We start from the raw sequence: 12905 nt of genomic DNA, 5'->3' as shown, positions 1-12905 counted from the left end.
AGCAAAATCTTATATTTCATTATAATTTATGAATTTAAAAAATTGCATATATAATTGCATCATATGCATTCATTATATAATTTTATGAAAAGTTTGGAACTTAGGATGGATAGGAAAATAAGTTGAGATGGGTCATATTATGTCAAAATTTTATTTTTGATGGGGGCTGAATTCCAAAACTACCCCTCTTCTATGTTAAAAATTTTTATTTTTCTTTAGGGTGCAATAGTGGGGATCCGCCCATGAATAGCATGATATATATGTAACTCTCCGAAATTAAATTTAAATAATTTTGATTCCACATGCACTAAGGGCATATTATTAAGATCTAAAATATAATTAAAAATATGATAAAATGTTATATTAACTACTAATATGAACCAAAGACACCATATCTTATATAAAAGATAACATCAACACCTTGATAATTCTAACATCTAAATAACAGCTGTTGATTATAAGGTCGATTATAAAGCTCTTGTGGGAAAATAACTTTTGTAAAAAATATTGCAAATTGTAGCTTCCAAGCACATAAATTTCATGAAAATAGCAAAAAAAATAATAACTACAGAATTATACCAATAACCTCAAATCTACATCATTAACAACTACAGAATTACCATTTTTTTATTTGACTGCATCTTTTTAGAAATTTAAGTGATGAGTGTTCATAACAAAATTTAAAATTTCCATAATAATAATATAATAATTGTTGCGGGATAGAATATACGTGGCGATAGAGTTAAAATATTGTGCCTTAGCATTGTACGAATATCCAGCTCACACATAGAGAACACAAGATATTTTTACTACGTGGAAAACCCTAAAAAGGGGAAAACCATGGGGCTTGGCCTAGTCTGAAATAATTCCACTAATATTTGGGGTAGATTACAATGAGCTGACTCGTCTCTGAGGGTGATCAGATTACAAATGTTAACAGTTTTGTTGATATCTAGCGACAAACAAGGATGAAAGTACAATGTCACTTGGTGGACTAGCAGAAGTCTGGTGCTACGTACTTGAAAATTTATGTGTCAGTTGATAGCCTGGCGTTGGTTTGGCAAAACTTCAACGTCGGGCGGTGGTCCGGTGGAAGTCCGACTTCAGATGGTGATCCGATGGAAGTCCGGGTGTCAAGTGCTGGTGCGACAGAAGTCGAGGCGTACTCTAGGCGCCAAGTGGTGATCCGGTAGAACTTTGGGCCTCAGGTGATGGTCCGGCAGAACTTCGAGCCTTAAGTGGTGCTCCGGCAGAAGTCCGGACGTCAGGTGGTGGTCCAGCAGAACTTCGAGCCTTAGGTGATGGTCCGATGAAACTCAGGGCCTCATGTGGTGGTCTGGTGGAGCTGAGAGTCTCAGGTAGTGGTTCAGCGGAGCTTAGGACCTCAAGTGGTGGTTCAGCGGAACTCAGGTCTCAGGTGGTGGTCTGGCAGAACTTCGGGCCTTTAGTTGTGGTCCAGCAGAAGTCCGGGCCTCAGATGGTGGTCCGACAAAACTCTGGGCCTTAGGTGCTTGTCCGGCGAAACTCATGGCCTCAGGTGGTGGTCTGGCGGAGCTCAGGGCCTCAGGTGGTGGTCTGGTGGAACTCAGGGCCTCAGGTGGTGGTCCGGCGGAACTCATGACCTCATGTGGTGGTTCGGTGGAACTCAGGGCCTCAGGTGGAGGTCCGAAGGAGCTCAGGGCCTCTGGTGGTGGTCGACGGAGCTCTGGGCCTCAAGTAGTGGTCTGACGGAGGTGAGGGCCTCAAGTGGTGGTCTGACGGAACTCAGGCGGTGGTCGAGGATGAGCGAGGAGGCAAGAGCGATCTTCGATCTCTCTCTTGAATCCTTGGGCTTAGGTCCCTTTTTTAAGAGGGAGGAGGGGTCTATTTATAGATTTCCTAGAGTGGCATGACCCATAAATAGAAGGAGGATCAAGGGCAAATAGGAAGTGATTTGGATGGACGACTGATGTTGAATCCCTTTGATCGTGGACTGTTCGTTAGACATTTGAAAGTCTTAATGATTTCGGAATTCTGCAATCTTATGTTCGTTGGATTTTTCTCATTGAGCCTCTCGATTCAACTATAAGCATGTCACGTTTGAAAACCGTTTAGTAATCCAAATTGTGGTTTGAACCTTCCAACAGCTCTTCGGATCCTCGATTTGAACCAATTTGGGCTCTGATTGAGTTAAATTTTGTGTCGTTGGGTTTGTATTTCCGAGACGTTCAGTTTGACTATAAGTTTACCAAAATCGGAGTTTGGATGGTCCCAATTTTAATTTTGGAAGTTTCCAACTTGATTTTGCATCGAAATTCATGTCAATTCAAGATATTTTTTCGAGGATGTATCAATAATAATATCCAATTTTCAAGAAAACTAAAATGATAATTGTTGCGTGTTAGAAAATACGCGGCGGTAGAGTTTGTAAATTCGCGTCCGAGCGTTGCACGTAAGTTTAACACACAAACAGAAAAGAGAAGTGAACACCAAGAGTTTTTACGTGGAAAACCCAAAAAGGGAAAAAAAACACGGTGCCTCGCCCAGTTGCAAAGTTCCACTAGTGTTTTTGTAGATTACAAATGGCGGATTTCGTCCCACAAGTCGGGATAATCCAAATACAATTTGTTTCTTCCAAGAAGTTTACAAAATTCTGCGAATTCCCGGCGTTTCCTGAAAATCCGGCAGAGTTCTGGCGTCTTCAGGCGGCAGGAAGAGCTCCGGCGGTGGTCGAGGAGGTGAGGAATCTCCTTTTCCCCTTTCTCCTTCTCCTTCTATTCTTCTTATCTCTCTTCACTTGAGTCCCCTTGGTGTAGAATGAGGGCTCTATTTATAGTTTTTCTGGAGTGGCATAGCCCGTAAATAGGCGTGAGATCAAGGGCTCATTGGATTCGTCTCGTCGAGCCGTTCGATTTGAGTATAAGCTCGTCAAAATTGGAGACCGTTTGGTAACTCAAATTGCGGTTTGAACCTTCCAACAGCGCTTTGAACCCTTGATTCGGACTCATTTGGGCTTGGATTGGGTTGATCTTGGTGTCGTTGGGTTCGTATTTCCGAGACGCTCAGTTTGACTGTAAGCTCGCTGAAATCGGAGTTCATATGCTCCCGAAATTAATTTTTGAAGTTTCCAACTAGCTTTTGCCTCGAGATTCGTGCCCGATCAAGATGATTTTGTGATGCCGTATCAATAATACTCATAACTTTTAAAATTAACATTTTTCTTAATAATTTTACAAATAATTACAACCATCTCAAATGAATCCAAAAGCAACAGCACAAACATACAGAACCAGATTTATTCAGAAATAGTTCTTTTATTGATCTCTTATTACAAATGCTGAAACATGATCAACTATCACATATAATTCATAAACATCATCTATTACAGATAATAACATTAAGTTCATCAAAATTCAGTCCAAAATCTCCATCCCTTGGAGAAAGATGCCACAAAAAGCAGAATCTGGGAGGCTTCTAATTTCTCCATGGCTCCAGTTTCTTTGACAATAGAGGACTGGTGGAAAGGTTCAAAAGTAGTGTTATTGAAGCTTATTTGATAGAAAGTAACAATTAATTGATGGTTCATCAAAAGAAGGATGCAATTGGAATAATTTGAAAGAGATTGATTAAGGTTTCGTTTGGGATGATTTTTTTACAGCATCTTAAAGAAAGCAGCTTTAAGAAGCGGTAAGAAAGCCGTCCCAAACGAAAGGTAATACTGACTTCAATTCATGGCATATTTCTGGGTCCAATTACGAGCAGTCGCTTCGTATCGTAGCCTATCATTCTTGCATATGTGGGCGATTTCCGGCACCAGCGGATCGTCAGGATTTGGATCAGTGAGCAGTGAGCAAATAGAAAGCAGAACCTATTGGCCATAAATCATGAAAAGGTTTTTTTTAAACTATTTTGTTGAGAGTACTTAAAAGAGCCGTGGCGAGCTCAGATTACCTTTGATATGGTGAGAGCAGGGCTCCACTGATCCTTGAGTATGTCCAAACATATATTTCCATTGCTGTTAATATTTGGATGGAACACCTTAGTTCTGAAGGCTACCTGTTCATTATAAGAGATTAAGAAAAGAAAAAAAAAAAGCTTAACTTTAGAAGAGTAAGATTAATATGTTGATGAACCTTAGGAGGTTTAAAGGGATAATCTGGGGGGAAATGAATGGTCACAAGAAAGACACCCCCTGCGTAAGGACTTTCATTAGGACCCATAATAGTAGCTTGCCAATGGAACATGTCATCTGAAACAGGACCTAAACATGAAATATATTTTGATATTAATCCATGCACCAAAATCTTTGGAATTTAAACCAATTCAAGACTCTTATAAATCTAATTCTTACCTGCACTGCAGGAAGTTGGTGGGTCTCTTTGCAGATCTTTGAGCTCCTTGATAATTCTTCTGGAGGCCATTCAGTCACCACCTACCTCTCTTTCTGTCTGATATCTCTCTATTAAAACAACCTAACTGCTGCTGAATGAAGAAGAAAACAAAATTTATATAGAGAAAGAAGATCATATGAAAGAGCTATAGGCCATCAATTTTGGTCCAAAAGTGAGGAATTGTGTCCATAAGCATCAGATTCTGGATAAGATTTGAAAGGGAAAAGGAGATGAAGTGGTCAAGAGGAATCAATCTCAAGTTGTAGAAGCAAAGAAGGGATCAGCTTTGCTGTTCATAAGAACATTTCAATTTTTCTTAGCCTTGGATGGCTACACCACTCAAAGAAGAATATAATGTTCTCTTTAAACAATAAAAAATTGTGATATGATAACTCTGGTTCTAATTGCGTGAAACCATATCTTAAGGCCTTTCATCAAGCATTTCAATCATGAGGATCTGAAGACGGTGGATGGACGGTTGTCATTTAAAGGCAAGGAATCCACTTAGAAGATGATTGGTCCAGAGCATAAGCAGTTGTACAATATTTAGATTTTCTTTGGGATAGGTTTTTTACTGTTTTTCAGTACAATAAAAAATTTTTATTCTAAAAAGCCGTTTTATAAAGCAGTTCGAAAGCTATCTCAGGATTTGTTTTCACCAATCATGAGCGAGTTTTGGCCAGCCAACAGGGGTTTGCAAAACACTGTGGATTGGTGAAATTTTGGTTTTGGATATCTGAACTAAATTTACTCAAGTGAATCTTTATATCTGCATAAAAAGATTTTGGTGTATATAAGAGATTTTTTTTTTCCAAAGAGTTTGTGTGCTTGGTGGACTGGCTAGTGGGCTAAAGAAAAGGTTTCCCACTTGGAGTGGATTGAAGAGAAGTGTATGATTTATCCATTACTCCACCTAGTAGTGGTTGAAGGAGAGGTTAGAACAAGTCTTGCACAGAGAACTCAGGGCATGCACTCATAATAAGAAGAGAGGTTGATGATTGTAATTTAAGATGAACCTTTAGGGTTTCATGCAATCATTAGTTTTAGGTCAACAATATAAGGGAATATAAATAGTAGAGCCCTATGGTCTCACATAAATCATTAAAAATATTTTTATTAGCAAGCTAACATTCATAAATTCCTTAATTTTTGTAATAGATTAGGCTCTAGATGGCATGGTTATATGATTTAACATTTTTTAGAATCAACATTAACGAAGGTATAAAAATCACAAATCTTTTCATAGGCCCACTGTAATTATCTTTCTAAAACTATATATCATTACGAAGCAATACAAATTTTTACGATTATCCGTAAGTTTACGAAGGCATAAAAATCTTTATGATTGTCTGTAAAGCCAATCAAAATTTGAAATTTAATTTTTATCAAATAACCAATGCTTATTATGCAAAAAAAGTATTTGATTAATCTAAAGATAGAGCTCATATAATATGATACACATGCTACTATTTAAAAGTGACCACTCTTTTTTTATTTTCTTGTTGTGCAAGGCTTAAATATGAATGACATAATAAAATTCTTTTACTTAGAAAATATAAGCTTTGAAACTGTGTAAATAGCATGATACTAATGTTATTATTTAAAAGTGACCTCCCTTTTTTTAGCTTGCTATAACATAAAAATTAGTTAATTATCAAAAGAGAATTTATGTTGTTTGCATGAAAAGTCCTATTCATTCCATGAAAACCTTTAACATCTTTTTTGGTAGGAAGGGAGAAGAGAAAGTGAGCCTAAAAATTTTGTTCTATAGCATAAGGAATTAAAAGCCCTTCTAGTTTAATCACTAAACAAACTAAAAAGTCCTACACCTAATTTAGAAAAAACAATAAATTCATGACATAGATGAATGATAATAAAAAGTCAAATCTATCATGAAATTAAATGAGTGAAAAAAATATAAAAAATAAGAACTAATGATGCTCCAAATAGCTTTGTTTCCTCATATAGCTCAGGACTATATATACACTCAATCTACTGTCATTTTTAACAAGTTGGCTTAAAAAAAATCAAAAAACAAAATTTAGGCATTTTTATTATTTCTAAAATATACTTTTTCAAAACAAACTTAGGCTTTGCAGCGGAGTAGAATATACCCGGCGATAGAGTTAGTAAATTTTCGTCTCAGCGTTGTACGAATATTCAATACACAAATAGAAAAGAAATGGAAACAATAGGGTTTTTACGTGGAAACCCTGAAAGGGAAAAAACCACGGGGACTTGCCCAGTTGAAATAATTCCACTAGTATTTTGTTTGAAATACAAGAGGCTTACTCATCCACAAAGTTAGGACGATCAGATTACAATGGATCTCTTCTAAATTGATCTTCAGTTACAAAATTCAGCAGAGTTCCAGCGTCGTTCCGAAGTTGAGTAGAATTCCAGCGTCACTCGAGCGTCGGGCAGAACTCCGACGGTGGTCGAGGAGTTATTCCCTCATATCCTTCTCTTCTCTTATTCTTGCTTTTCCTCTTCTTGCTTCGGTCCCCTCTCATGAGGAATGAGGGGTCTATTTATAGATTTTCTGGAGTTGCATAGTTGTAAATAGGTGTGAGATCAGGGCCAAATAGAGAGTGGTCGAATGTAGGGGTGTCAATTTCGGGTCACAGGTCGGGTTCGGGTCGAACCCGGAAATGACCCGGCACTATTCGGGTCAACCCGAACCCGACCCGTTTTTACAAACGGGTCGATTTACCGGACCCGAACCCGACCCGCTTTGGGTTCGGGTCAACCCGACCCGACCCGGGGTTAAACGGGTCAATTTCTGGAACCCAAACCCGACCCGTTTTGAAATCGGGTCGGGTTCAACCCGAATTTTCCAGGTCGGGTTTTCGCGTCGTGTCAAATATTGACACCCCTAGTCGAATGGACGATTGATATTGAATCCCTTTATCGTGCACCGTTCATCAAACATTTGAAAATATTAATGATGTCAGAAATTGGCGATCTTGGGCTCGTTGGATTCATCTCGTCGATCCGTTCGATTCAACTATAAGCTCGTTAAAATCAGAGACCGTTTGGTAACTCAAATTGCGGTATGAACTTTCCAACAGCACTTTGGATGCTTGATTTGGGCTCATTTGGGCTCGGATTGAGTTGAATTTGGTGTCGTTGGGTTCATATTTCTAAGATGCTCAGTTCGACTATAAGTTTGCTGAAATCGGAGTTCAGGTGATCCCAGATTTATTTTTTGAATTTTCCAAGTTGATTTTGCCTCGAGATTCATGCCCAATAAGATAATTTTTTGATGTTATGTCAAGCTTTATTGAGAATAATTTTATTATTGCTTTATAAAACAGTTTAGATCCAAATTTTGTGACATAAAAATTTGACGTAATATAAAAAGTAGTATGCTAATCAAATAATTGATCAAAATTTAAAAATAATCAACAAAAATGATTTCCAAAGACAACTACAAGCCATAGCTAAAGAACAATGGTCTTCATAAACATTTTTAACAATATAACTAATCCATTAAGCATATTCTTTTACGCTTTTAAATCAATATTAATCTTAAGCTAATACATTTATATAAATTTTAATTAATTAATCATATAGTTCTTTTATATCAAAATAAATTCAATAATTTTAAAATTAATTCTCACCAATATTTCATCAAAATATATACTTCCAAAAAATTTTTACAAACTATAAACAAAGACAGCAATATATCCCTACAGTAAGTATTCAAACGGGTATTAAAATCCAGTCCAGTTCACCAATCCTTCACAAAATAACCTGCAAAGCACACTTTCAGGCATATATTCTAAAAATATATAATTTACAGAGCCACCAAGCGCTTCCGTCAGAGCTCCGTTATCTTCCCGGCAAACTTCGCCGCCGCAAACGACGCTGCCTCCCCCGGCTCTGACAGCATTTTAACCACCTCCCTCATCGTCGGCCGGGCCTCGCTCGTCTCCTCCACGCACATCATCGCCACTCCATACAACTTTGAAATCTTCTCCACCGGCGCCGGCGATATCCGCCTGTCCGTCACCACCATCGCCGCCTCCTTATCATCTCCGGCCTCTGCCACCGTCTTTTTGACCCACCGGACAATGTCAACTCCGTCACCAAACCCGCCCACCGGCCTTCTGCCGGTTATTAGTTCCAAGAGGACCACTCCGAAGCTGTACACGTCACTCTTCTCGTCCACTCTCAGCGTGTAAGCGTACTCTGCAACCAAAATTTTTTTTTGTCAATTTTCTTGCACGGGTAATAAGACAAAGGTCTTCTTTATGGCGATGGGACCAGTCAGCCCGGCCCGCAGCAAATCCGTCCAAAATTAGAATTTGTTAACCGGGCAGAAGTCAACGTGCTTTGATTTTGCCAGAGGAGAACTGACAGGACGGTAAAGCCTGGCTCAGGATGAACTAAATTTTTTTTATCGTGTCAGTCATAGTTTTTTTATCCTATATAAAAATAATAAATATAAGTTGCTCGAAAATCTGATTACGCAAATTAATCATAAGATCGCTAAAATTTATCTAAAAAATTAATCGTAATATCATATAAAATATTATTTTTTAATTTCTAAAGTCAATAGATATTTTGAATTAGTATATATTCATTAAATTTAAATTGTTAAACTTAAGTTGAGATAAATATAAAATATAAATAAAATCTAGAAATAAATAAATGACTTTTAAAATTGTATTCTCATCCTCTTACTTCAATTACTTTTTGTTACTAAGATTAATTAAGAAAATTAAATAATAATAAAAAATATATTTATTTTAAAATTGATAAAAACAAAACCATTTTTAAATTTATAAATACAAGTTTTAATAAATTTAATCTTTTTTATTTTATTTTAAGCTTTACCCTAAAATTTATTATGCTACTTCATTCCACTAACAAAGGTCCCCAGCGTCCACTCCAAAATAACTTGTAGCACAGGTTTAAAGTGGATGATGGTTGAAAATTTGAACATCTCTAAACAACTTATTGGAATCATAATTTTATAAATTATAATAAGTTCATTCTCAAAAAATTTAAATCTCCCACAAAAATTTATTCTAAATTTTATCCGAAAAGACACAGAGATAGTTTGATGGACGAATGGATACCTGGGGCGATGTAACCATAAGATCCGGCAATGGAGGACATGCACTCAGAAGCACTGGAATCACGATGAAACTTGGCAAGGCCAAAATCAGCAACGTGGGCCTCAAAGTTAGAATCAAGAAGTATATTGTTTGATTTCACATCGCGGTGAATAATCAGAGGAGAACAATCATGGTGGAGATAACAGAGACCCTTCGCCGCCTCTCCGGCGATTCGCCACCGAGCATCCCAGCCAAGATGGGATCCCTTCCCGCCATGAAGCATCTCGCCAAGGCTGCCATTAGGCATGTACTCGTAAAGCAAAAGATTGGTATCGCGGTTCGAAACGAAGCCAAGAAGCCGGACGATATGTCGGTGCCGGATTTTGCCGAGAGTGGTGATCTCTGCCGTGAAGCCACGATCGTATTGTTCGCCGACGGCGCCGCCGCCACTGCAGCCGACGAGACGTTTGATTGCCACTTCGGTACCGCCGGCCATCGTGCCCCGGTATACGATTCCCGCGCCGCCTTTTCCAATGACGTTGTCGTCTTTCAGGCATTCGACAACGTCCTCCGCCGTGAACTTGAGACGTTGGAATGTAGTCATTCGCCATGCGTCCGGCCGGCGACGGCTGCGCCATGCTGACCAGGCCTTCGCGCCACCTGCTGCCAAGAGAACGACGAAAACGGATAGAAGAATCGTTAGTATGATTTTCTTTGATCGAGAGGTGTTGGTGGAGGAATCAGGGGAGAAGCGAGGAGAGGGGGAACAGGGGAGATGGAGACCGACGCCGCAAAGATCGGGGTTTCCAGCAAACCAGCTGGTATTGAACACGAGAAATTGGCCTTGGGCGGGGATCGGGCCGGAGAGGTCGTTAAACGATAGATCCATTATCGTGAGGCTCTGCATGCGCTGAATGTCTGGTGGAATTGCGCCGGCGAGATTGTTTCGCGAGAGATTGAGCGTGTTGAGGATTTTTAGCTTCGACATTTGCGTCGGGATCTCGCCGGTAAGCCTGTTGCGGCTGAGATCGAGAGAAACCAGCGATGTGCATTGAGTGAGTTCTTGAGGAATTTCACCGACCAGGTTGTTACCGCTTAGATTGAGCTTAGAGAGTTGGGAGAGATTTCCCATTTCTGGCGGGATATGACCGGATATCCGATTTGATTCGATGGAGAGGGTTTGGAGGCCCGGGAGATTTCCGATAGACGGAGGTATTGAGCCGGAGATCCAGTTGTTAGAGAGAAGGAGCATCCCAAGTTTTTCCCCTTTAATCACAGGTGGGAGTTCACCGGAAAGGTAGTTGTCACTTAGTTCGAGCATGTCGGCGGAGGGGAGGTCGAAGAGACCGGCGGGTATCTTTCCGTCGAAGTAGTTCTTCGCAAGTCGAACGCGAGTTAGGGATTTGCATCTGCCAAGCTTCTCGGGGATCTTGTCGAAGAATCCATTTTCCATTAAAACCAAAATTTGGAGCCTCCCGCCGAAACAGAGATCCGGCGGTATCGTCCCTGTCAGCCGATTTGTAGCAACGTCGAGTTTAAGAAGCCGGCCGTTCCGGCCGAGATTCTCTGGCAGCTCGAATGTGAAGTTATTTTCCCAAAGCTGAAGCACCTCAAGGTTCGGAAACTCTCCGACGAACGGTGGGATACGGCCATGGAAGTGGTTTCGAAACAAGTTGAACAGCATCAGTTTCTTCAGCGCTGCGAAGCTTTCTGGAATTTCACCAGTCAGATCATTCACTGAGAGATCAAGAGACTCGAGATTCTCAAGCCCACCGAGCTCCGGCGGAATTGGCCCGGAGAGACGGTTTAGCTGGAGGAACAGCGAGTCGAGTAGCTTGAGCTGGCCAATCGTCGCCGGAATTGTGCCGGAAATGTTACAATTGCCTATATCGAGGCGAATTAATGACGTAAGCAATCCAAACTCCGGCGGAATTCCTCCCTCGTAAAGATTGAAATACCCGATATACATCTGCTGGAGCTTGGACAGCTTACTAAGGCTCGACGGAATCCGGCCGGATAGTCCATTTCCGTTTAGACCCAAATACTCCAAATTCTGAATGTCCGAATAAGCGTCTGGAATCGCGCCGGTGAAGTAGTTACCTCCGAGATGCAGATATCGTAGATGAGGTAGACCAGCGACGTCGAGCGGAAGCGGACCTGAGAAATTGTTGTTATACGCGTCGAGCACTTCGAGCGCCATCATCCCGCCGGCGATATCCGGGAATTCACCGGTGAAAAAGTTGTTGGAAATGTTAAGCAGTCGGAGCGACTTCAAGCCGGCTATCTCCGGTGGAAGGCCACCATGGATTCCAGCGCCAGAGATTGTGAGATTAACAAGGCGGTCTAGGAAAGAAATCTCCGGCGAGAGCGTGCCATTTAGCGGACAGAAGGTGATATTAAGCGCGACCACACGAGAGTCTCGATCGCACGTGACGCCGGAGAAACTGCATGTATTCCCGTCTGCCTCGTTCCAATCACGAAGGCCCTTCCCACCAGGCCCTACCATGGCGGCCTTAAGCCGAACAAGCGCGCCGTGGTCTCGACCCGGCGAGCCCGAAATTAGAGGAAACCATGAGAGGAGCACAAAGAAGCAAAGCCAAACACTCATCTTTCTCACTTGTCTTCGTTCGAGGGGAGTGCGCGGGAGAAGAAGCGATGAATAAATCATAATGGAGCGGTGAAGAATCAGAATCAAGTTTGCGTTAATGGTGAGAGAATCAGAAACAGAAAGTAGAGATAGAGACCGAGGGTGACTGGGTGAGTGCGTGCATGCATACTGGTGGTGGAGGGGCTGGTTACGTGACCGCGGGCAGTGTGATGATTTGGGGAAGACGGAGATTAACGGAGGAACGTTAGCTCCGTTTCGTACTGTGAGGGACGTGACGACGCGGTGTGTCAATTGTCAGAAGTCAGAGGGCAGAGGTGGCGGGAGGAAGTACGGCACGGCGGCAGAGCTGAAGGTCTGAGGGCGAGGTTTTGACGGCGTGAGATGGAGGGGATTGTAGTGGATTAGGTGATAGGCGGCATCATTTAGCTGCGTCCAGTCACTCGGCAGTACCATCTCCAGGAATTAGGGTCCCATCTTTCGTGGAAGAGAAAACTTACCTTTTTTTTTACATTAATACATTTATAATTGGCATACTTCCACTTTTATACTATTCAAATACTAATTTTTTAGTATAGCCTTTTATAACTTCCCTTTAAAAGAAAAATATTATGATATAAAATAATATAATATTATTATTATCTATCATGTGGCATTAAAATTTATTGTTATAAAAAAATTTATGATGATTATTTTTTGTTATGATATAATTATTATTTGTTGTTTGAGTCAACTCCAATCAAAATTAGTCAATTGGATAATTCTAAAATTAGTATCAAGACAATTGAATTATGTGAGAATTCCCCAAAAAAATTATTATCTGAGAATAGTACTTGTATAAATAATTATTAATAATTATGAGAA

At 40.4% G+C, this 12905-nt stretch overlaps 2 protein-coding genes across 2 annotated transcripts; both read right to left on the bottom strand.

The window, feature by feature from the left end:
• Positions 1 to 3272: 3272 nt before the first annotated feature.
• Positions 3273 to 4742, bottom strand: LOC110102112 (ubiquitin-conjugating enzyme E2 8-like). The gene is made up of 5 exons (XM_020830292.2): positions 4331 to 4742; positions 4113 to 4240; positions 3931 to 4035; positions 3703 to 3847; positions 3273 to 3493 (listed from the first exon to the last, which is right to left on the bottom strand). The coding sequence occupies exons 1-4, from the start codon at positions 4398 to 4400 to the stop codon at positions 3704 to 3706; spliced, it is 447 nt and encodes a 148-aa protein (XP_020685951.1). The 5' UTR covers positions 4401 to 4742; the 3' UTR covers positions 3273 to 3493; position 3703.
• Positions 4743 to 7998: 3256 nt separating this feature from the next.
• LOC110102113 (leucine-rich repeat receptor-like kinase protein FLORAL ORGAN NUMBER1) lies at positions 7999 to 12066 on the bottom strand. Its single transcript, XM_020830294.2, has 2 exons — positions 9458 to 12066; positions 7999 to 8564 (listed from the first exon to the last, which is right to left on the bottom strand). The coding sequence occupies exons 1-2, from the start codon at positions 12042 to 12044 to the stop codon at positions 8194 to 8196; spliced, it is 2958 nt and encodes a 985-aa protein (XP_020685953.2). The 5' UTR covers positions 12045 to 12066; the 3' UTR covers positions 7999 to 8193.
• Positions 12067 to 12905: the final 839 nt, after the last annotated feature.

The sequence above is a fragment of the Dendrobium catenatum genome, unplaced genomic scaffold, assembly GCF_001605985.2.
Source record: "Dendrobium catenatum unplaced genomic scaffold, ASM160598v2 fragScaff_scaffold_243, whole genome shotgun sequence".
Lineage (NCBI taxonomy): Eukaryota > Viridiplantae > Streptophyta > Magnoliopsida > Asparagales > Orchidaceae > Dendrobium > Dendrobium catenatum.
Note: the sequence above shows the minus strand (reverse complement) of the source record. Positions and strands in the feature narration are given on the sequence as shown.